Genomic DNA, 26595 nt, shown 5'->3' with positions numbered 1-26595 from the left:
AGTGAAGTCAGACAGAGAAAGACAAATACTATATGATTTCACTTATATGTGGAATCTAAAAAACAAAAACATGAACAACCATAACAAAACAGAAATAGTCATGGATACAGAGAACAAATAGGTTGTTGCCAGAGGGGAGGGGGGTGAGTGAAATAGGTCAGGGGAATTAAGAGGTACAAACTCCCATACAAGATAGAGGAGTCACAGGGATGAAATGGATAGCACGGGGAATATAGTCAATAATAACATAACATCTTTGTATGGTGACAGAGGGTAGCTAGACTTACCATAGTGACCATTTTTTAATGTACAGAAATATTGCATCACTATGTTCCAGGAACTGGCATAGTGCTGTAGGTCAATTATATTTCAAAAACAACCAAACAATCTCATAGAAAAAGAGATCAGATTTGTGGTTACCAGAGGTGGGGATGTGGGGATGAGGGGTGAGGGGGAACTGGATGAAGGTAGTCAAAGGGTACAAACTTCCAGTTATAAGATAAATAAGCACTAAGGACATAAATTACATGATTAATGTAATTAACATTGCTGTATATTATATATGAAAGTTGTTAAGACAGTTGTAAGAACTCCTAAGAGTTCTCATCACAAGGAAAACTTTTTTATTTTTCTTTCACTAAAATTTTTGTGGTAATCACTGCATGATGAATGTAAGTCAAATCATTCTGCTGTACACCTTAAACTTATACAGTGTTGTATGTCAATTATATGTCAGTAAAACTGGAAGGAAAAAAATATTGGCTCTTTGAAGAAAACAATAAAAGTGATAAGCCTCTGGTAAGACTGGTCAAATAAAAAAGAAAGAAGATACAAATATTTTACATAATACACAGTGGTATAAATTTGTATACTACAAACAGCAGTAATAGGAATGAAAAGAACATCAGTACAGATTTGGCATATGATAAAAAGTGGGCAGGGATAACCCTGTGCTAATAAATTTGAAAATGCAGATGAAATGGACAGATTCTTGGGAATATTCCATTTACCAATATTATATAAGAAGTATTCTTATTAATAAAAAAATTGAATCAGTATCCCACAAAGACCAAAGCAGACTCCAACCAAGCACACTTCACCTCAGATTTGTAACAAAACATTTAAGGAAGAGTAATGTAAATTTTATAGACGCTGTTCCAGAAACTAAGAAAAGAAAGCCACTCTCCAGCTCACTGTATCAGGATATATAATCTTGATATTAAGCAAAAATATTAAAACAAACCAAATCCAGTTATTAAAAACAAACAAATCACATCATGACTAGACTGGTTTTACCTCAGAAAAATGTTGGTTTAATAATAGGAAAGCAATTCTTTGACCACATAAAAAGAATAAAGAGAATAAAGGCGGCAAAACAATCATTTTTCTCAACAAATACAGAAAAAAATTGTTTTATAAAATTCAACATCATTTATGATCATAAAAAAAAACTCTTAGTAAACTGAGAATAGAAGGGAAATTTCTAAATTTAGTAAAATTACTGTAAACTGTCTACAGGATACCTTGAAAGCATTCCTAGAGAACAGGAACAAAACAAGAATGCCTATTATGACCACTTCTATTCAGCACTGTACTGGAGGTCCCCACCAATGTAATTAGACAAGAAAAAGAAAGAAAAGGTATGAGGAATAGAAAGAAGAGTCTGTCCCGACTTGCAGATGGTACAACTATATACACAGAAAATTCAAAAGAATATACAAATTACTGTAATTGACAAGAGAATTTAGCAAAATTGCTGAATAGAAGAATCAATTTAGAAGTTGTATTTCCACGTACTAGCAACAAATAAAAAATTTAAAGATTATAATAGCATCAAAAATATAAAGAAAACAATATTAATTTAACATGGGACTTCCCTGGTGGCGCAGTGGTTAAGAATCTGCCTGCCAGTGCAGGGGACACAGGTTCAAGCCCTGGTCCGGGAAGATCTCACATGCCATGGAGAAACTAAGCCCGTGTGCCACAACTACTGACCCTGCGCTCTAGAGCCTCCAAGCCACAACTATTGAGCTCACGAGCCACAACTACTGTAGCCCGCGCACCTAGAACCTGTGCTCTGCAACAGAAGCCATTGCAATGAGAGGCCCATGCACCACAACGAAGAGCAGCCCCCACTCGCCACAACTAGAGAAAGCCCGTGCACAGCAATGAAGACCCAACACAGCCAAAAATAAATAAATAAATAAATTTTTAAAAAGAGTAATTTAACAAAAATATACAGAATACTTCTATGAAGAAAATTACAAAACTTTATCAAAAGATTTAAGGAAGACCACAGCAATGGAAAGATGGGTTCATTCAATGGAAAATGCACTATTATAAAGAGGAAATTGTTCACACACTAAACACAATTCCAATCAAAATCCTAACAGATTTATTTTGCTTTGTTGAAACTTGTGCTAACTCTAAACTTTGTATAAAAATACAAAGGACAGATGACAGCCAAAATCTTGAAGAACAAGGTATAAACACTTGTTTTACCAATATTAAGAATTTTAAAAGCTTTAGTAATTAAGATAATATGTTACTGGTGTATGAAGAAACTGATCAATGGAATAAAACAGAGAGCCCAGAAACAGACACAGGTAAATATGGGCATTTAATAGGTGAAAGACTTGGCATGGCAAATCAACAGAGAAAGATGAGTTTTTAAGGGGGGGTGGGGGGGGGAACCTGGACACCTACCTTATCCCATATACAAAACTCAATTCAAGTAGAAGACAAAATCATACATATTTAGAACATAGTACAGGAGAAGATATTCATGACCTCAGGATAGAAAAGTATTTCTTTAACAATACACAAAACACCAACAATATGGGAAAAGACTGATATTTCACTAGGAGCAGAAAGATAAACACAAACTGTGAGAAGATATTTGAAATAGTTATAACCAAAGGATTAATCTCCTGAATATATAAAGGAATCCTTTTAACCAAAGCATCCAATTATTTTTTAAATGGGCAAAAAATGTGAACAAGGACTTCACAAAAGAGGAAATCCAAGTGGTAGATAAACCTGTGAGGAAAAAAAAATTAACCTCATAGAAAAGCAAAGTAAGCAGCAATGAGGTATAATAGCATTTTCTTTAAAAATATACACATATATCTACAAAAATAACTGAAACACATCAAAATGCATAATGGAATTACGGGTGGATTTTATTCTGTGAACCATTATTTCTCAAATTCTTAAGTGTTGCTTTTACGACATTACAAACTCATGAGATTTTCTGAAGTTTTAAAGTCTGACAACACGAATTTGGAACTTTCCATTGTTACTGGTGAAAGCACTGATTGATACAATTGCTTTAGAAAAGTCAGGTGTCACCTAGTAAAGATGAAGATATATGTAGTCTATCAGCAAACGATTCCACTCCTAGATGTACTCTCAAGGGATGATACATATGTGCAACGACATAATATACAAAAATGTTCATAGTGGCTTTGTTTATAACAGCAAAAAACCTGGAACAATCCAAATGCCACCATAGTAGAAAAGACACATAACTTTGGTATATTTATATGATGGACTACTATGCAGTAATGAAAACTATAGCCATATGCATCAACATGGATGACAGCAAAACAAAGTCACAAAAGAATATGTGTAATAACTAATTCATTAAATAGAATATTCCATTAAACTTTATTTATTCAGGTTTACTTTTGCCTGATTTTCTTAGACGTTTTTCAGGAACATAAACATCAATACTATTCAAAGTATGGTCCAACAACCATACTGAACTGTCAGTGGCTGATGAAGAGAGAAGCACATAAAGTGAGAGTAAGCATGCATAGAAAGTAAGCATTTGGAAAGGCTGATAGCAATTTGCTATTACCAAAACATTCAAGCACAAGATTTTGTATTTACAAAATTATGAGTTTGTGATTACTTGGAAATTTTTTTTTTTTGCTGTACGCGGGCCTCTCACTGTTGTGGCCTCTCCCGTTGCGGAGCACAGGCTCCGGACGCGCAGGCTCAGCGGCCATGGCTCACGGGCCCAGCCACTCCGCGGCATGTGGGATCTTCCCGGACCGGGGCACGAACCCGTGCCCCCTGCATCGGCAGGCAGACTCTCAACCACTGCGCCACCAGGGAAGCCCGGAAATTTTTTTTAAAGTAGTTTGAGAACTAGTATACATAACTGGTAAAAAGAAAAAGAAAAATTATTTTCATTACAAGCAGAACATTGGTTATCTCTAGGGAAGAAATTGAGAGATGTGATCAGGAAAGGATACATAGAGCCTTTTATGGTGCTGACAATATTGCATTTCTTAACCTGAGCATTGGTTATTATGAGTATGTGCTTTATAATTTTATATCTCTTTAAATTGTACATGTTTAATACCCTCTTCTGTATTATCACAAATTTCACAATTTTTAAAAGTTTACAAATTTGTTATAAACAATACCAATTCTTTAAAAATATATACATTTATCTATGGAAAAACTGAAATACATCAAAGCAGATGGTGGATTATTGGCAGATTTTACTCCTCGAACCACTATTTCTCAAATTCTTGCGTTGTCTTCTCTTTGTAAGGTAGTAGCAGTCACTAGTAATTACCAGCACTAAAAACAGATTATGCCAGGCCTAATATATGTTGATTTCAGCAAGGAATATAATCATCCTAATGATGCTATCTTATGGATAAAATGGAGAAACGCAGACTGAAAAATAGCACATTTGGTGGTTTAGGGATAACATCCCTATATTTTCCTCCAGAATTTGGAAACAACTGAGATGAAGTTATTCAGATCAAAGATCACCTTTACTAGTAACAAAGTTAAAGAACATGTTTTTTGATCTGTACCGAGGAGTCCACACCCCTGAATTAGGGATTAATTCACTCAATTGCTGGCCTAGCTAGACAACTATGCACCACTCCCCATACCTGGAGAGGACAAAGTGAAATTCCTTAGGGAACAAGTCTTTTGATCTATATATTTTCTCCCTCCTCTAGCATCCTATAAAGGTCTTAGAACCTTCAAGTCCATTCTGCTTCATGACTTGCTTAACATTAGTTTCTTACATAGCTATCCTGTCTCCCCCGACAATTATGTTCCTGGAGGTCAGATTATCTTACTCATTTTTGAAACTTCTAGCAGTCTATTATGTACATGATAGACTTTCCTATTTGTTACATACTATTCAAGAGCCCATATGAGTTGAAGTTACAGTAAGAACTTTAAGAACTAAAGAAAGATCAAGTGATTAAATTGGACCAATGACAAAAATATAGCTATTATTTATTAAGGGCTTGTATATGATAGGCACTGACCCTAAGTGTTTTATGAACATCTCATTATATTCTCATTATAGTAGATATTACCTTAGTAATAAATGAAGAAACAGAAATGCCGAGTTAACAAAATCATTTGTGTTGAGGTCACCGACCATGATGTGAACTTGACTATGACTCCAAAGCCAAAGCACTGAACCGCTATTTTTTTAATTAAAAACTTTTATTTATTAATTTTTGGCTCTGTTAGGTCTTCATTGCAGTGCATGGGCTTCTCATTGCGGTGTCTTGTTGCCGAGCACAGGCCCTAGGCGCCTGAGCTTAGTAGTTGTGGCTCACGGGCTTAGTTGCTCTGCGGCATGTGGGAGGCCGATTCTTAACCACTGCGCCACCAGGGAAGCCCCTGAACTGCTACTGAGGTATACTGAAATCAAGACTGCTAAACCTTTGGAGATCTATCCTTAAGTGGTGCTTGTAGATAATTACTGCATAGTGGTTGAGAAAGGGGGGTCTGGAGCCAGACTGCCATGGCTCATATTCCAGATTTTGTTAATTACTAACTGTGATATAGGCAGGTTTCTTAACCTCTCTAGGCCTCCCTTTCCTCATCTGTAAAATGGGAATAATATCCTTACTTCATAGGATTATTGCAAAGATGAAACGTGTCAGTACAAGCAAAAGACTTATCACAGCAGCTGGCACAAGGAAAGCATTCAATAAGTGTTAACCCATTGGGTTGGCCAAAAATTTCATTTGGTGAATGAATACGTTGCTCAATTTAGTTCCTGGTGAAAATGAAAAATGTCTTTTTACTTAAAACTGAACGAACTTTTTGGCCAGCCCAATATATTATTATTTCTCTGCTACTTTTGTACTTGTGCCTAGGAATCAGAACATCCCCCATAACATTATAATGGGGAACAAAGTTCAGAAAACTTGGCATTATACAACCAAAGGTTAATTTACCTAAAAACTAAGAGCTTTTTAGGGAATTGAAGGCTTAACTTCTTTTCACCAAAACTTTCAGTAAAAAAAGGAAAAGTAAGGTTAAAAGTGAGGTGTTTACAGGTTGTATTTCTCTTCTTTAACTTTCTTTCTTGGTCAGTCCCTGAGATGTTCCAATGAAATATCAAGTAAATTATCACTCTCTTGCTACAAAACTATACTCCAAGCTGCAAGCTGATAAGGAGCTTCAAAAAGATTTAAATCTTGACAGAAATAAGTGAAGTCAGTTTGTTGAAATATTTTTTTATTCTACAAGAATTGATTGGTGCAATCCTGCAGAACCAACATTTTTAATTTAGAGAAATTTTTCTTTTCAAAAGTAAATGAAAACCCCCTTTGAATAATTGATATATCAATTTGTTTAATTCTTGAAAACAATAGTCATAGGGTCTGCTTTGTCCTATTTAACCATAAATGTTACACATTTACAAACTGAAGCAAAAATGGATAGTACAGAGATTTAAATGAAATCTTTCAAAGAATAAAATTGCTTTTCAGTCCACTGTGTTTTCAAAGTTGATTATCATCAAGCCAGGATGAAAGCTGTGAACCCCAAACCATTTGTTTCTTTAATAAAAAATGAATATTTAGATTATTAGCAAAGTAATATCTTAAAATGTATCTTCACACAGTTGGAATTTTAGTATAAACTTATATATCAAGTCCCTTTCCATTATTTATTCTACTTTAAAAATATATACAGCTAATGATGTTTAAATATGTATTCTGAGCCATATGTCCAAACGTAAATATTTGGGGAATTCAAACTGTTGCAACAAGTTATGAAAGGATTAAAGAAAAAAGATGAGCTACAAATTATATAGGGGAAGGAAGAAAAAAGTTCTTACTTAATATTCATGTCTAGGTAGATATGTATTTTCTAATTTTAATATACATACCTAGTTGAGTATAGGCAAGCCATCAAACTTTAACCAGTTACAAACAGACTAGACTAAGTCACTACTATTTTCTACAACAGGTAACAGTGGTGATTTAAAAAAATTTTAATATATCTCAATAGTTTCACCGCAAGTTATCTGTGGTAATAATCTTTAAATATCATGAAGTTTTGATAGGCACAGATTAAATAACTGCATTATCTATGCCAAACTCGGCACACTTATGATACCCAGCTCTGCTGAATTATGGTGTAACTATCTGAATACAAAAGAGCAGACAGGCAACCAGAAAAGGACATTTAACATACTCCCATGTTTATCACTTTAACATTAGTGTTTAAAATTTGCAAATCTAGAGGGACACTTAAAAAGCTACAGGACAACTCCAATACAAGAACCCCAATAGATAAATCTGCAGAATCTTAAACTTCAGTTCTTAATCCACTGGTATATACTGTTGAAGGAGTAGCTATTTGGTCTTCAAAAATTTTAGAATTAAAAGTCTGAAAATATGTTCATCCCTTGCTACACTGTAGCACTTGAAATTAGCAAGCAGGACAACCTGAATTCATTTTGCTCTTACATGCAGCAGTGTATATGCATCTTAAGACAGCTTAGAATTAAGAGTTAACTTCTAGTCAGTAGTGGTAAGTGACTAGAATTGCTATCCAATCAGTATTCTGTGGTACCACATATCAAAGTCCTAACAATATGACAGTCACGTTCAGCACTCATCACTTTTAGGTGGGGGATAGAAGCATGGCAAAAAGCAGTTGCAATTTTTTTTTTAACAGCATAAAAGCTTTAAACCCAGTTCTGCATCATCTTGTATTCCATTCTAGAATACTTGGAATCTTATTTCAATCAGCTCAATGTATGCAAGTTATAAAACACAAACATAGTCTAAACCCTATAGTCTACAGAAAATGCACTAATACTCGTTAAATGCAGTACAATCAATGAAGATTATCAAATAAGAAACACATACACGGCATTCTAAATTTTTAACATCATCTTAGGGCTGTTAACCAGAGATTGTACAAATTACATGTGCAAGACAAAAAAAACCAAAAAAGAAAGAAAGAAAGAAAAAAACCAAAGTAACTTCTCAGTGCATCACACCCATTAGGATAAAATGTATGGCACTTTTATAATACTATATTACAACTCTCAATTTAAGCTGGGAGTGACTCAGACATTAAAGCCACATAAGAGCAAGAACTAGCCAATTCAAATGTTTACAATGAAACAGATCACCTTTTTTCTTTATAAAAGCACTGAAAATGTAATATGTGCAGATAACTCACTAAAAGTCTTCTCATTTCATTTGCCCCCCATTGTAGTGTCTTAAATTATTCTGTAATTATTCTACCTGTTACAACAGTCTGACTTTTAAGGCCTGTGTAAACTCTATTATGTTATTGAAACATACTATTTTCTGTGTGGTAAAAATGTCTTTATGAAAAAAAATAACATATCTGGTTATAGATCATAGAATAAACCCAAACAATAAAAACGATATTTTCCAAGCTACTGAGAAATAAATTAAACCATGATGTATCAATTTAAAATTATATCAATATTAACTAACATTTCTATGGTAGATTTTTTTCCTCATAAAATTAAACAGTGCAGAATAGGGCTTGGGCTATAGCTAATCACAACTGGTTTTCTTAAAAACAAAACTTTATTTCCTATAAACAACTGAAAGGTAATTTTCTTCCTCCACAACACATGTAGACATTAAACTGAAGGTTTTAAAAATCTCCACTACTTACAAGAAAAGTATTTTTAAATGGCTAAAAGGAACCAAAATACCAAAATACCAAATCAAAATACTTTAGTGTGCGAAGAGCAGATAGAAACAACCAAGAAAAGAGTAGATCATTGTGCTGAATATTTATGAATAGCCCAAAATAAGTCCCAAAGTTTTTCTACCTTTACAAATAAAAAAAGGTGTCCTTTCCACAGCTTGGGGAATGCATCGTACATCCCTCCACAACAAGTGTATGAGTAAGATTCTAAAAATGTTGCCAATATTAAGTTCTTCGGTACCTAAAATTAATTAGAGGACAGCAATATTACAGCGGCAATGGTGGATCAATTCTCAAAACGTAGTTACGATCCAACACGAGTTGTCGTGGTTCTTTTATCTGAGAAAAAGCTTTTCAGAAGAAATACCTGCCCTATGCTAACCACCAGAAGAATGAGGGCTTCTCCTACTGACCAATAGGCCACTCTTGTATTTAGATCCTCAGCTCGGCTTCGGCCTTGGGCCTCTCTCAAACGGAAATGAGTCTGATAGTCAATGACAGATTTCAGAGCTTCGTGAATTGAAACACAGGCAGATTCCATCTAAAGAGAAAGATTTTCAGTTAGTATGTTTTAATACTTTCTGTACAATCCATCTAGCATATTCATCTTTTCTTTTAATTTGATCGCAATTCCTCATCTGACTAACATTCTACTAAACTGGCACTCATTCATTCACTCATTCGTGTCAATGGTCCTGGCAAAGCAACGCTTCTACGCATTCTCACTAGGATGACTGGTAAGGCTAGAGATCCCATGAAGCAGCTATTGCCCCAAACTGGAACGTCCCAACTGTGGCATCTGTTAAGGTGGCAGATGGAACATGAAGCTAACAGTAGGAGAAATACTAAGCGGTTAAGGTTGGTAGCTACCGAGTTTCAAGGCCAGGTTTCTTAAAGAGGAAGAATTAGGAGGAAGGGAACGGCAGGTCAGTAAATTTGACCAATTATAATGATATGAATCAAAGTCCAAATATATACAAAAACAAACGAAATATGGCATAAAAGTAGATTGTTAGTCAAAGTTATTTCAACTATCTTAAAAGCAGCCGAAACTGAAAAGTGATAGGTCAGAGTAGGAATTTTTTTTTCACGTTTACCACTTTGCTAAATAAGTCTTCCTCATGCCAGTCAACAAAACTAATATATACGTTCTCAACAGGACATAAGTTTCATTTTCACTGTGTAATGAGTTTGTAGGCCTTCATCTGATGACACCATAGCTTTTTCTAAATTACACTATCTGCTTTGAGATAGGTTAAGAGTAATTTTTTTTGTTGTATACCAGTTTAATGTTTTTCTACTGCAGAAAACTTAATCCTGGTGATGAAATATATGCTTTATTATACTTATTTTACATCACAAACCATGTATTAGTTTTTTATTTCAATTTTTGTTTGTTGTAATTTTAATAATAGACATTAGAAAATAATTTAAACACTTAATAAAGTTCTACCAAAGTAAGTATGAAAGGAATAGTTACAAAAATATTTCATTAAAAGTTCGTTTAAAAAGTATGAGAGATGAAGACTGGCGTCCCTCACTGCCACCCGCGCTGGGCCTGCAGCAGCTCTTCTGTCCTGTGCTACAGACTCCCCAGAAGAAACAGTGTTTTCTTTGCTGCTTTAACAGTGGAATTAGATGTTAAGTATGTTGACATCGGCGCCCAGTATCCTGGTGAGGTAAGGAACAAAAGATCTTGGAATGAGGAGCCCTACAAGATGGCAGAGGAGTAAGACACGGAGATCACCTTCCTCCCCACAAATACATCAAAAATTCATCTACATGTGGAACAACTCCTACAGAACACCTACTGAATGCCTGCAGAAGACCTCAGACTTCCCAAAAGACAAGAAACTCCCCACGTACCTGGGTAGGGCAAAAGAAAAAACAGAGACAAAAGAGTAGGGATGGGACCTGCACCTCTGGGAGGGAGCTGTGAAAGAGGAAAAGTTTCCACACACTAGGAAGCCCCTTCACTGGTGGGGACAGTGCGGGGGGAAGCTTCGGAGCCACGGAGGAGAGCGCAGCAACAGGGGTGCAAAGGGCAAAGCGCAGAGATTCCCGCACAGAAGATCGGTGCCGACCAGCACTCACCAGCCCGAGAGGCTTGTCTGCTCACCCACCGGGGCGGGTGGTGGCTGGGAGCTAAGGTTCAGGCTTTGGAGGTCGGATCCCAGGGAGAGGACTGGGGTTGGCTGCATGAACACAGCCTGAAGGGGGATAGTGCACCACAGCTAGCCGGGAGGGAGTCCGGGAAAAGGTCTGGACCTGCCAGAGAGGCAAGAGACCATTGTTTTGAGGTACGCGAGGAGAGGGGATTCAGAGTGCTGCCTAAACGAGCTTCAGAGATGGGTGTGAACCATGGCTATCAGCTTGGACCCCAGAGATAGGCATGAGACGCTAAGGGTGCTGCTGCAGCCACCAAGAAGCCTGTGTGCAAGCACAGGTCACTATCCACACCTCCCCTCTTGGGAGGCTGTCCAGCCTGCCACTGCCAGGGTCCCGTGATCCAGGGACAACTTCCCTGGGAGAACACACAGCCTGCCTCAGGCAGCTGCAATGTTACACTGGCCTCTGCCGCTGCAGGCTTGCCCTGCAAACCAATTATGACTACCATACCCTCCTCTCCCCAGCCTGAGTGAGCAAGACAGCCCTAATCAGCTGCTACTTTAACCCTGTCCTGTCAGGGTGGGAACAGACACCAGAGGGCAACCTACACACAGAGGCGGGGCCAAAACTAAAGCTGAGCCCCAGGAGCTGTGCGAACAAAGAAGAGAAAGGGAAATTTCTCTGTGCAGCCTCAGGAGCAGCGGATTAAATGCCACAATCAACTCGATGTATGCTGCATCTGTGGAATACCTGAATAGACAATGAATGTTCTCAAAATTGAGGCGGTGGACTTTGGGAGCAACTGTAGACTTGGGGTTTGCTTTCTGTGTCTGATTTGTTTTGGTTTTATCTTTATCTTAGTTTTAGTGCTTGTTATCACTGCTGGATCTGTTTATTGGTTTGGCTGCTTTCTTCCTTTTATTTATTTTTATTAATTTTTTAAATTTAATTTTATTCCTTTTTTTCTCTTTTTGTGAGGGTGTATGTGTATGCTTCTTTGTGTGAATTTGTCTATTTAGGTTTGCTTTTACCATTTGGTTTGAGGTTCTACCTGCTAGGTTTTTCTCTCTTCCTTTTCTTCTGAGCTGTGTGGCTGCCAGGGTCTTGGTGCTCTGGCCGGCTGTCGGGCCTGAGCCTCCGAGTTGGGAGAGCCGAGTCCAGGACACTGGACCACCAGAGACCTCCTAGCCACACGTAATGCCAATCGGCGAGAGCTCTCCCAGAGATGTCCGTCTCAACTCTAGGACCCAGCTCCACCCAACGGCCAGCAGGCTCCAATGTTGGACACCCCATGCCAAACAACTATCAAGACAGGAACACAATGCCACCCATTAGCAGAGAAGCTGCCTAAAGTCATACTAAGTTCACAGACACAGACACATACCAAAACATACCACTGGACACAGCCCTGCCACCAAAAGATCCAGCCCCACCCACCAGAGCACACGCACCACTCCCCTCCACCAGGAAGTCTACACAAGCCACTGAACCAATCTCACACGCTGTGGGCAGACACCAAAAATAATGGGAACTACGGACTTGCAGCCTGTGAAAAGGAGACACCAAACACAGTAAGTTAAACAAAATGAGAAGACAGAGAAATACATAGCACATGAAGGAGCAAGGTAAAAACCCACCAGACCAAACAAATGAGGAGGAAATAGGCAGTCTACCTGAAAAAGAATTCAGAGTAATGATAGTAAAGATGATCCAAAATCTTGGCAACAGAATGGAGAAAACACAAGAAACGTTTAATGAGGACCTAGAAGAAATAAAGAGCAAGCAAACAATGATGAAGAACACATTAAATGAAATTAAAAATATTCTAGAAGGAATCAATAGCAAAATAACTGAGGCAGAAGGACGGATAAGTGACCTGGAAGATAAAACAGTGGAAGTAACTGCCACAGAGCAGAATAAAGAAAAAAGAATGAAAATAATTGAGGACAGTCTCAGAGGCCTCTGGGATAACATTAAACACACCAACGTTCGAATTATAGGGGTCCCAGAAGAAGAAGAGAAGAAGAAAGAGTCTGAGAAAATATTTGAAGGGATTACAGTTGAAAACTTCCCTAACATTGGAAAGGAAATAGTCAAACAAGTCCAGGAAGCACAGAGAGTCCCATACAGGATAAATCCAAGGAGAAACACGCCAAAACATGTATTAATCCAACTAACGAAAATTAAATACAAAGAAAAATTATTAAAAGCAGCAAGGGAAAAGCAACAAATAACATACAAGGGAATCCCCATAAGATTAACGGCTGATCTTTCAGCACAAACTCTGCAAGCCAGAAGGGAGTGGCAGGACATATTTAAAGTGATGAAAGGGAAAAACCTACAACCAGGATTACTCTACCCAGCAAGAATCTCATTCAGATTTGACAAGAGAAATTAAAACCTTTACAGACAAGCAGAAGTTAAGAGAATTCAGCACCACCAAACCAGCTTTACAACAAATGCTAAAGGAAGTTCTCTAGGCAGGAAACAAAAGAGAAGGAAAAAACCTACAAAAACAAACCCAAAACAATCAAGAAAATGACAATAGGAACATACATCTCGATAATTACCTTATATGTAAATGGATTAAATGCCCCAACCAAAAGACACAGACTGGCTGAATGGACACAAAAACAAAACCCGTATATATGCTGTCTACAAGAGACCCACTTCAGACCTAGGGACACATACAGACTGAAACTGAGGGGATGGAAAAAGATATTCCATGCAAATGGAAATCAAAAGAAAGTTGAACTAGCAATTCTCATATCAGACAAAATAGACTTTAAAATAAAGACTATTACAAGAGACAAAGAAGGAGACTACGTAAAAATCAAGGGATCAATCCAAGAAGATATAACAACTGTAAACATTTATGCACCCAACATAGGAGCACCTCAATACATAAGGCAAATGCTAACAGCCATAAAAGGGGAAATTGTCAGTAACTACAAATCGACAGTAACTACAAATTACTGGCACTACTACAATAATAGTAGGGGACTTTACACCCCACTTTCACCAATGGACAGATCATCCAAAATGAAAATAAACAAGGAAACACAGCTTTAAATGAAACATTAGACCAGACGGACATAATTGACATTTATAGGACATTTCATCCAAAAACGACAGAATATACTTTCTTCTAAGTGCTCATGGAAAATTCTCCAGGATAGATCATATCTTGGGTCACAAATCAGGCCTTGGTAAATTTAAGAAAATTGAAATCGTATCAAGTATCTTTTCCAACCACAACGCTATGAAACTAGATATCAATTACAGGAAAAAATCTGTAAAAAATACAAACACATGGAGGCTAAACAATACACTACTTAATAACGAAGTGATCACTGAAGAAATTAAAGAGGAAATAAAAAAATACCTAGAAACAAATGACAATGGAGACACGACGATCCAAAACCTATGGGATGCAGCAAAAACAGTTCTAAGAGGGAGGTTTATAGCAATACAATCCTACCTTAAGAAACAGGAAACATCTCAAATAAACAACCTAACCTTGCACCTAAAGCAATTAGAGAAAGAAGAACAAAAAAACCCCAAACTTAGAAAAAAGAAAGAAATCATAAAAATCAGATCAGAAATAAATGAAAAAGAAATGAGGGAAACGATAGCAAAGATCAATAAAACTAAAAGCTGGTTCTTTGAGAAGATAAACAAAATTGATAAACCATTAACCAGACTCATCAAGAAAAAAAGGGAGAAGGCTCAAATCAACAGAATGAGAAATGAAAAAAGGAGAAGTAACAACTGACTCCGCAGAAACACAAAGGATCATGAGAGACTACTACAAGCAACTCTATGCCAATAAAATGGACAACCTGAAAGAAATGGACAAATTCTTAGAAAAATACAACCTCCCAAGATTGAACCAGGAAGAAACAGAAAATATGAACAGACCAATCATAAGCACTGAAATTGAAACTGTGAATAAAAATCTTCCAGCAAACAAAAGCCCAGGACCAGATGGCTTCACAGGCGAATTCTATCAAACATTTAGAGAAAAGCTAACACCTATCCTTCTCAAACTCTTCCAAAATACAGCAGAGGGAGGAACACTCCCAAACTCATTCTACGAGGCCACCATCACCCTGATACCAAAACCAGACAAAGATGTCACAAAGAAAGAAAACTATAGACCAATATCACTGACGAACATAGATGCAAAATCCTCAACAAAATACTAGCAAACAGAATCCAACAGCACATTAAAAGGATCATACACCATGATCAAGTGGGGTTTATCCCAGAAACACAAGGATTTTTCAGTATACACAAATCAATCAATGTGATACACCATATTAACAAACTGAAGAATAAAAACCATATGATAACCTCAATAGATGCACAAAAAGTTTTCGACAAAATTCAACACCCATTTATGATACAAACTCTCCAGAAAGCGAGGGAACCTACCTCAATGTAATAAAGGCCATATATGATAAACCCACAGTCAACATCGTTCTCAATGTTAAAAACTGAAACCATTTCCTCTAAGATCAGGAACAAGACAAGGTTGCCCAATCTCACCACCATTATTCAGTATAGTTTTGGAAGTTTTAGCCACAGCAATCAGAGAAGAAAAAGAAATAAAAGGAATCGAAATCAGAAAAGAAGTGAAACTGTCACTGTTTGCAGATGACATGATACTATACATAGAGAATCCTAAAGATGATACCAGAAAACTACTAAAGCTAATCAATGAATTTGGTAAAGTAGCAACATACAAAATTAATGCAAAGAAATCTCTTGCATTCTTATACACTAATGACGAAAAATCTGAAAGAGAAATTAAGGAAACACTCCCATTTACCATTGCAACAAAAAGAATAAAATACCTAGGAATAAACCTACCTAAGGAGACAAAAGACCTGTATGCAGAAAACTATAAGACACTGATGAAAGAAATTAAAGGCGATACAAACAGGTGGAGAGATATACCATGTTCTTGGATTGGAAGAATCAATACTGTGAAAATGACTATATTACCTAAAGCAATCTACAGATTCAATGCAATCCCTATCAAACTACCAATGGCATTTTTCATAGAACTAGAACAAAAAATTTCACAATTTGCATGGAAACACAAAAGACCCCGGACAGCCAAAGCAATCTTGAGAAAGGAAAATGGAACTGGAGGAATCAGGCTCCCTGACTTCAAACTATACTATAAAGCTACAGTAATCAAGACAGTATGGTACTGGCACAAAAACAGAAATATAGAGCAACGGAACAGGATAGAAATCCCAGAGATAAACCCATGGTTACCTTATCTTTGATAAAGGAGGCAAGGATATACAATGGAGAAAAGACACCTGTTCAATAAGTGGTGCTGGGAAAACCAGACAGCTACATGTAAAAGAATGAAATTAGAACACTTCCTAACACCAAACACAAAAATAAACTCAAAATGGATTAAAGAGCTAAATGTAAGGCCAGACACTATAAAACTCTTAGAGGAAAACATAGACAGAACACTCTATGACATAAATCACAGCAACATCCTTTTTGACCCACCATCTAGAGAAATGGAAATAAAACCAAAAATAAACAAATGGGACCTAATGAAACTTAAGCTTTTGCACAGCAAAGGAAACCATAAACAAGACCAAAAGACAACCCTCAGAATGGGAAAAAATATTTGCCAATGAAGCAACTGACAAAGGATTAATCTCCAAAATATACAAGCAGCTCATACAGCTCAATATCAAAAAACAAACAACCCAATCCAAAAATGGGCAGAAGAACTAAACAGACATTTCTCCAAAGAAGATATACAGAGTGCCAACAAACACATGAAAGGATGCTCAACATCACTAATCATTAGAGAAATGCAAATCAAAACTACAATGAGGTATCACCTCACACTGGTCAGAATGGGCATCATCAAAATATCTACAGACAATAAATGTTGGAGAGGGTGTGGAGAAAAGGGAACCCTCTTACACTGCTGGTGGGAATGTAAACTGATATAGCCACTATGCAGAACAGTATGGAGGTTCCTTATAAAGCTAAAAATAGAACTACCATATGACCCAGCAATCCCACTACTGGGCATATACCCTGGGAAAACCATAACTCAAAAAGACACACATGTACTCCAATGTTCACTGCAGCACTATTTACAACAGCCAGGTCACGGAAACAACCTAAATGTCCACTGACAAGATGAATGGATAAAGAAGATGTGGTACATATATATAATGGAATATTACTCGGCCATAAAAAGGAACGAAATTGGACCATCTGTAGATGTGGATGGCCCTGGAGTCTGTCATACAGAATGAAGTCAGTCAGAAAGAGAAAAATAAATATCGTATATTAATCAATATATTCCACGCATATATGTGGAATCTAGAAAAATCGTACAGATGAACCTATTTCTAGGGCAGGAATAGAGATGCAGACGTAGAGAACGGACATGTGGACACGGCTGGGGGGGTTAGGAGGGATGAACTGGGAGATTAGGTTCGACATAAATACACTACCACGTGTAAAACAGATAGCTAGTGGGAACCTGTGGTATAGCGCAGGGAGCTCAGCTTGGTGTTCTGTGATGGCCTAGACGGGATGAGGGGTATGGGAGGGAGGTCCAAGAGGAGGAATATATATATATATACACACACACATACAGCTGATTCACTCCGTTGTACAGCAGAAATTAACACAACAATTAAAAAAAAGAATAGAATAAAATGTGATACAAATAAAGGAGGTTAAGCGGTCCTAAAAGCGTTTATCTATGTAGGTTTTTATCTACCTATCTATCTTGCCTACACCAGGTCTCAGTTGTGGCACGTGTGATGCTCGTTGTGACATGTGGGATCTTTTTTAGTTGCGGCATGCGGACTTCTAAGTTGCGGCATGAGGGCTCCTCAGTTGCGGCATGCAAACTCTTAGTTGTGGCATGCATATGGGATCTAGTTCCCTGACCAGGGATTGAACCCGGGCCCTCTGCATTGGGAGCGTGGAGTCTTACCCACTGGACCACCAGGGAAGTCCCTGCTTAGGTTTTTAAAGCAAACTATCTTATTTTACAAATTAAAACTTATGAAGGTTAAGTTATAAACAATGGCCCCAAAGAAAAATCTTTTTACAAAGTGCTGTTCACACATAATGCTAAAATAAAGAGAACATTTCTAAAAATAAGAACATTTGAACACATCTTATTAATGCTTACAATAGGTTTATGAATTAAGGCTCTTACACATTCTTAAAAACTGCCTCTATCACTACATGATTTTGACCAAGAGACTACCTGGAACCTGGAAACAATGAAATCCAATTTAAGGTTTTAACAAAAAGGTGATAAATAATTCCTTCGAATACCAAACTACCTTTTAGACATACTCTAAGCTCAAAATGTATCTGAACTAGAAATAAAACAGCTCTTCTCATCACCTGAGCAGTATTTGTTCACTGACTCTAAATTTCTTTTGCTATCTTTCCCTCATTAAGCTATTCTTCAAAATAAAATCCAATTTAGTTACCTTAACTATTTTTGTTAGATGACTTACTATTAATCTTTACTAGTTTACCTTCAGTTACAGCAAAAGTTACTGTAACAGCAGTTTGAGTAACACTAAATACTGGTATAAAAGTATATATATATATATATATATACACACATTAATTAAAGCATCATTTTGGCTTCCAGTTATACCAACCTGCTAAGTTATGGTAGCAACATTCTTCCATGAATTATAGAAAATGCTTCATAATGCTAGAGTACTGTTTAGACTTTTAAGCTTTCTTTGCCATTGATGTTTCTACCTAAGTGATCCCCCTATTTTAATGTCTATTTTCTTTTCATAAAATCCTTTAACACTCTTCTTCACTAAAAAAGTCTGAAGTTCTCTGTGAAATGCCTAATCTACTGTAAGAGTTAAGATACTTCTTAAAGGTTGAGTTAAAGTCACAAAATTCTGTATTCCATCAATGAGTTAATGGATATTAAATTATGCTTTTTTTCCCTTTAAACATATCAATGTTGTGTTACTGACTTTTCATTACCTGGGTAAGAGCACTGACTCGGTTCTCACTAGGAAACAAAGGTGGGTCTTCTCCAACTTGAAAATCAAAATACACGGTTTTATGTGTGAAAGTAGAAAATTCATTGCTGAAGCAAAATTTGTATGTCCCATTTTTGGAGGCTGTGAAGGTAAAACTATCATACTGTTTCTTCATCTCTTTGTATAACACATTACCATCAGGATCTTCTAATCGACAATCTACATCATAGTGACCACCAGTAATCACCTACAAAAGAGAAAAAAACAAACAAAAAATGAAGAGATCACTGCAACTAACAAGTTTGAGAAATCAACCAGGTTTCCTGTTGAAATGGCTATAAGGTTTTTTTTACCATCACAGGCAATTTTACATTTCTTCTTTTTTTTTTTTCTTTGCGGTACGCGGGCCTCTCACTGTTGTGGGCTCTCCTGTTGCGGAGCACAGGCTCCGGACGCACAGGCTCAATGGCCACGGCTCACAGGCCTAGCCTCTCCGCGGCAATGTGGGATCTTCCCAGACCCGGGCATGAACCCGTGTCCCCTGCATCGGCAGGCGGACTCTCAACCACTGCGCCACCAGGGAAGCCCCATTTCTTGATTTCTACCAGTGGATGGAACTTGGGAGGCAGATCTCAGTTCAACTAAAGCTTTACAGAAACTGAACAAATTTCCTCATGACAGGAGAGAGGGAACTAACCAACAATCCAGACAACTGTTCTAGTTACTAGAGGCCTCTTACATCACTTAATTCTCCCAACAACCCTACAAGACAGTATTTTTCCCTCAATTTGACAAACTGAGTTAAAATAAGTAAGCTACCCAAGATTTTTCACCTAGTAAGAGGCTGAATGCCAAATTCATACTCTTGACCCTTAAGCTTACTACCACGTAATATTTTCCTTCCTCCAATTTTTTCATCTAGTTTCCTATTAGCATCATCCTAGCACTCTCAGATAGTACAGTGAAGCACTTAAGTAGGTCAGTCCTTAGCCTAACACCCCATGCATACTTCTTTTAGAGAACTTAAGCTCATTTTACTGCCAAATTACAAACAGACTGTGTTTCTTAAGTTCTTTTATAGGTCAGTTATATGGAATTTGATACATACTTTGTTTTGAATTACATTTTGAGCAGAATAGACTTGTGGCCTGTTCCAAGAGTATATAATTATTTATAAACTTGTTTCCAAGAGAAACATAAATGATTAAACTACATTGTTTTAACCCCTGTGATTAAAGCAAAACCAAAACAGAACATGAAAGCAAATAAATGTTTTGTTCCTCTGCACAGTCTGTGTTTAAGGCAAAGCATATGAAAGGAAAGCCAGGGGTAGGTGAAAAGCTTCTGAAGAGGATTTTGGAGCTATTTTCAAAGGCTTATGCTTAATCAGTTACAATTTGAGCCATCTGAGTTATACAAATGAAGAGAAGAGGGAGACATTTTTCCTGAGGTTACTTGGCAAGCATAAGAGAGGAAGAAGGAAAAGGATTAAAGAGGAGAAAAAACTCCTTATATGAGAAAACACTGACTGGGAAAAAGAGGGAGAGGAGACAGGAGAAGAAACATAGGGTGCCTGTATCCACCTGAGGTAATGAGGAAGAGACATTGGGTTTGGGGGTTTCCAACCACCATGAGATATATTTTCAAGCTTGAACCCTCTGGGTTAGCATAATATTGACATTCTACATTTGTGGAACACAGAGATCAAACTTTGGACTTCAGAGAAGATTGATTATTTATATGACCTTTTGTCACTAAAGAGATAAGATAAATAACTGAACTATGTTAAAAGATCATTTTGATAATTAAATGAAATATAACTAGGCACTGAGGAAACCGTAGAATACGCAAATATTAACATACAGATATAACGTTTGACATAAAAACAGTGTCTTATCAATTGGGCATTTACCCCTCCCCACCACAAGTCGACAACCTTTCTTCTAGTTAAAATAATGACTTCATTTTATATACCCAATTATTCATACTTAACCATAGTACTTTGAATAATCAAAACATACATGCAAACAAAAATATAGAACCAGAACTGATCATCATGCCACTTTTCTTCTATCAAACTTTAAAACAAATAATCTTACTTCAGATAAAAATCACCCTTAAAACCTATCTGGTCACATAAGAAAGAAACAGGGGATCATCTCAAATTATGTGTCTACCTGTCCAGTTAGTCACAGAAACCTCTCGATATTATTGCCTCTCTCAAATTCACCCCATCTCTTCCATTCCCAATCCACAATCCAGATGGGACTATTGGCTCAACTTCCTAAAAGGTCTTCCCATAATCCAATCTCTCCTCCCTCTAATCCAGGGTTTCTTAACCTCAGTTATTAGATTATCTGGGGCTGGGTAAGTCTTTCTTTCAGGGGGCTGTGTTGCCCTGCGCACTGTAGCGTACTTAGTAGCATCTCCAGTCTCTAACCACCAGATGACAGTAACACCTCCCTCCCCACATGTCTCAAAACCTTTTGATAATTCCTGTGGCCTACAGAAAAATCCAAACCTGTTAACAACAGCATACCACACCCCTGTACTTCCTCAAGGAAGTCTCAGCACCTTCTACACCCTTTCTCACTCTATGTTCCAAAAATACCAGAAATTCTCTGAACAAGTCTCTGCTCTATATCTGCACTAATAGTGACAAATTACACAGGGTTTGTGTAGAAGAAGAATCACAGGACCCCAAATGAGTACGCTTATAAATCTACAGTTTGTGAAAGGGAGAGAATACAATATAAAACATCACAGTCAAAAGCTGTCTCACAGCAAGAGGACAGAAGAGATCAGGTATGGGCTCCTTTGTTCTCCCTCTGTGAGGGATGTGGCCAGAAATATACCCTCTCAGATCAGGAACCACCCAAGTGTGCAAGAACACCTTGGAATCAGTGAGCCCAAAGTAGAGTCTTGACTGGGTTTTTTTATATTTTGCTTTTCCACATAAGCATATTTTTGCCGTATAACTATTCTCAGTAGCAGATTCTCCGGGGGTCTCACTGAGACCAGGTACAAATCATCAATCTCACTGTCATCGATGAACAATGCTGACAAACTGGCACAAACCTCCCCCCTAAAGCCCTCAGACCCACAGTTACAAAGCAAACCTGTGATTCAGTATTTTCAGTGCCGACTCAGGTTAATTTTCAGGCTTGCTGGAATTAAGTCTCACAAGCATAACATATCTGGTGAGGAAGTCCCTCCCCCCTCTGCCACCCTGTAGAGTAACTTCTATTTATCCCTCTAGACTCAGCTCATACATCAGACCCTCAGCTAAATTTCCCCTGATGATCCTCCGTCGTCAGCCAGCACTATATCTAGTGGGTACTTTCATTATTGCATTTAACATTACATGACTATGTGTCTATGTAAGGTCCCTGAGGTCAAGTTCAGCCTTATTTGTCTTTGGGAGGTAGTAAAAGGAAGTGGTTAAGAGCTTAACCTGGGTGGGAGGGAGGAAGACGCAAGAGGGAAGAGATATGGGGATACATGTATACGTATAGCTGATTCACTTTGTTATAAAGCATAAACTAACACACCATTGTAAAGCAATTATACTCCTATAAAGATGTTAAAAAAAAAAAGAACTTAACCTGGAACTGCATACTGATTCTGCTGTTACACTTTGTAACCCTGGGTCTCAACTTACCGAAGCCTCAGTTTCTTCATCAGTAAAAAAATAATAAAAACTCTCTAATAAACCCATCTCATATCGAGTTGTCCTGAGAATTAAGTAATACACCTGAAATGCTTGCTATACTGTCTGCCACATAATAAACGCTAATTTTTTAGCCCGCAAGAGTAGTATAGTAGTACTCTCACCAACAAGCACAGCATCTGCACGTAGAAGTCAAGAAATGTTTGTTAAATTCAAACAAATAAAATTTTCACTGACACTTTATATTACAATTCTTGCTATCATCTTTTCTGTCTCCTGGTCCTAACCCATGAAGTTAAGCAAGCCTAAAAGTCATCCTTGGCCTCCCTCCCTCCCTCCCTCACTGTAGCCAAATCATCACCAAGTCCTGTTGCTTTTACCTAAAAAGTACCTCCCATCCTTTCACTTTTCTCCTTCCCCAGTGCTACCACCCTAGTCTCAGCCTGGACCACTACAATAGCCTCCTAATCAGTCTTCTACATCTACTTGGCAACACTCCATAATACCTTCTCTACCTGCACAAGTTAACATCGTACAGCTACCAAGAATACTCAGAACTTGTCACTACACTGCTTACAACCCTATGATAGCTTCTCATACTCTTAGGAAAAACAAAAATCCTTTACCTGGCCAGCTGGGCACTACATGGTCTGGCCCCTGCTGACCTCCCTTCTTCTGGCTCCTTATTCCTCGCTATAGTGGACCTCTCTGTGTTCTTCAAATTCCCAGTCACTGTTACCACAGTGACCTTGCAAAGGCCATTCCCTCTTCCCCCTCCCCAAAGCATTTACAACTCATCTTTTACAGTTCAGCATCAAATCACTTCCTAAAGGAAGCCTTCCCAGATTCCAATGACCAGACCGTATATCACCTATTCTCTGCTCTTAAGGCACAATTCTGATGAATGAACAGGTACTAATTAAGAAAAGAACTGTAGGATGGGTAGGGAATCAAGAATGATGGCAGCGACCCTATATATTTTGTTCACTTCTCTATCACCAGCACCTAGTACTCAACAGCTGTTCAAACACGTTAAGTCTACCAACAAAAATAGAAACAGTAAAGACTGTTCTAACCAATTTAAGAAACTACGTTTTGTTAAATAGGCACTTTTTATATAATCCCTCAAATGAAAAGGGGCCTCTCATTTATCACAGCAATTCCTTCTACAAATCCTTTGGCAGATGGTCTTCTGGTCTGGAATAGAGCTCTTGCAACGACAGGAACCACATTAACCAATAATCCTAATATCAATGGAAAAACTGAAAAGCAACGGAGTTAGATACCGGCAGCACTTGAAATCTGATTAAAGTGGAGGTGCGGATTAGACAGCGGCGGACTGACGTTGGGCACTATGGAACAGGAATACATTTTTCTTTTAAAAGGAAACTCTTAAAGAAGAAAGTTCAAAATGACGGACATTAGAGAAAAGACGGAAAAATCACAGCCACAGGAAGCATTTCTGGAATTTATATACCTTAACATCTGGTCTTAAATGTCTAATGCGCAAGGTTTCGGACAGGAAAGCCAAATGGCCTGCATCAGCTACCTAGATGTGATTCCTGAATCAGCCAAAGAATGAGAAAACAGTCTCGACCCTGGAACCGCGAGCTGGGGCCCGCGACCGCCTGAGCCCGTAGTACCTGGAACTCGAGAGTGCACTTGGTGCCCTGCGTGATGTCCTCGTAGAAACACTGCTTGGCATTGTCGGGCAGCTCGAACGTGATCTCAGAGGCGCCGCAGGGCCCCGGCACCAGCAACAGCAGCAGCGCGAGCAGCCTACAGCCCCAACGGCCCGCGACGGCAGCCCAGCGCTGCGCGGACCACAGCCGGGGCATCCCGAAGCGGCGGCGGCGGCCTCAACCGAGCTGCGGGGAGATGCGAGCTCACGTCTCCACGGACTCACGGCGCGCGGCAGGCCTCACCCCAAACGGCACCGCGAAGACGCACCGCAGAGTTGCTCCGAGCCCCGAGAGATTCGAGATGCGCAGCGAGTCGCTGGTTACAGGGTAGGGGTGCTGAGGGATCAGGGCCTAGACGCCAGAACGAGCTAGGGAGCGCAGATAAAGACGGCAGAAAACAAGCGGAAAAGACTTGAGATAGCCGGAAGCTGGAACAAGAGACTGGGGAAAGAGGCGGGGCTTGAGGCACCTGCTCCAGCGACCCGGATGTGCTCTCCCCCGGCCGCGGGGAGAGACGTTGGAGTGTGTACGTGGAAGCTAGCAAGGCGTCAGCTAGGCCTCCGACAGCGCCTGGGCCGAGAGGCGTGGCCAGCATGGTGAACGTGGCGGGGCGGGGCGAGGAGAAGGGGTGTGGCCTGTGGTAGGAGCTGCCGTCCCGTGAGTGTTTCTGCTAGAGCTAAACGCTAGGGAGGCTCAGAGGGAGTGATGAAGAGCCGATATTGCTCTAGAGGGCTAATCACCGGTGGTAGAGCGCTTTGTAATTTGCAGAGAATTTTCTTGTAAATAATAAGTTTGGGGGGAAGCAGCTTTGCTAGGAGCGCGAATTCTGTGACCACCAGACTGCAGTAGTTCTAATCCCTACTCTGCTGGTTACTGGCTGTGTGACCGTAGACCAGCTGCTTAACCTCTCTACTTCAATCTTTGAATTTGAAAAATGAGAAAAGTAATAGTACCTAACCCAGAGGGTTACTACAAGGCTTCACTATTTGAAAAAAACCCTAGAAGAGTGGTTGTCATACAGGAAGCATCATACAGTAAGCATGTATGTAAGAGCCAGGCAGGGAAGTCAGAGGGTGGTGGGAAGGCCGGGTGGGGAGGTGGAGGCGTTTGATGAGGGGGGTGATGAAGGACCTTTAATGGCCTCAGGTGCCCAAAGCCTCTGCAGGGGGAAAGGAGCCCCCAGGAGATGAGATTTGGGGGAGATTGCACCTTCCTGAGACCAAGTGAAACAGAGCAGGACCCTATGGGGCCTTCCCAGGACAGACAACCCCATGCCCTAACCGCCCCAATAGTGCCATGTCCTCAGCCTGCCTTTTGTCTGTAGAAAAACTTTAGTCAAAGAATAAATTTAATCAAGAAGTGAAAAACTGCAGAAGCAAAAGAAAACCGTCAAACAAGACAAAACAGCAATAGTCATTAAACAATGTCAAGGACATTTCGTTCCTTCTCAAGGGCTATAGATAATATTCTGAGCCATATCCTTTGAGCAGCTATCTTGTAGATAATGAAATCCCCACCAGGTGGAAGAAATTAACTACATGATGACCAGACTGTAGCCATGACATAAGCTACCACAATTCCGAGAACTGGCCTCAAAGAAATGGGAACAAACTGACCCTGGAACTGAAGACTAACTGTACTTAAAACAATCGAGGTGACACTGGTCAGACCACTGCATGACTAATTGCAGGACAACTGTCAGAGGTGACTGTGCTGTTTCTGCATGTAGCCCCCTCCCTCCACCTATACACACCTGAAACTCCCCTTTAAAAGGTCTTGCCCACTGATTGATTGTCAGTGGAGAGTTGATCTTCGGAGGTTGCCGGCCTCTGAAATAAAGCAAACTTTCCAACCAATCTTGCCTCTCGATTATTGGCCTTCGAGCGGCAAGCAGCTGAACCCACTTTTGGTAACGCTAGGCCAGAAAAAGAAGTAGTTTTTTGTGTGTGTCTGTGAGTGGAAAGAAGAATGAATTTCAAAGTAGAAAGCTTGGGTTCTATTTTCTAACTCTTGACTCTTGGCAAGAAACATTGCTCTTTTAAACCTCCATTTCTTCATGCATCAAGTGGCAATACAAACAAAGAATGAATGAATGAATAAGATTAAGACCATAATG

The 26595-nt window shown here is 38.8% G+C and overlaps 1 protein-coding gene across 1 annotated transcript; it reads right to left on the bottom strand.

Annotated features, from left to right (window-relative positions):
* Positions 1-1061: 1061 nt before the first annotated feature.
* On the bottom strand, positions 1062-25042 carry TMED7 (transmembrane p24 trafficking protein 7). The gene is made up of 3 exons (XM_060009000.1): positions 24441-25042; positions 19129-19374; positions 1062-9526 (listed from the first exon to the last, which is right to left on the bottom strand). Exons 1-3 carry the CDS (start codon positions 24633-24635, stop codon positions 9290-9292), a joined length of 678 nt encoding a protein of 225 aa, XP_059864983.1. The 5' UTR covers positions 24636-25042; the 3' UTR covers positions 1062-9289.
* Positions 25043-26595: the final 1553 nt, after the last annotated feature.

The sequence above is a fragment of the Delphinus delphis genome, chromosome 3, assembly GCF_949987515.2.
Source record: "Delphinus delphis chromosome 3, mDelDel1.2, whole genome shotgun sequence".
In the NCBI taxonomy this organism is placed as follows: Eukaryota; Metazoa; Chordata; class Mammalia; order Artiodactyla; family Delphinidae; genus Delphinus; species Delphinus delphis.
Note: the sequence above shows the minus strand (reverse complement) of the source record. Positions and strands in the feature narration are given on the sequence as shown.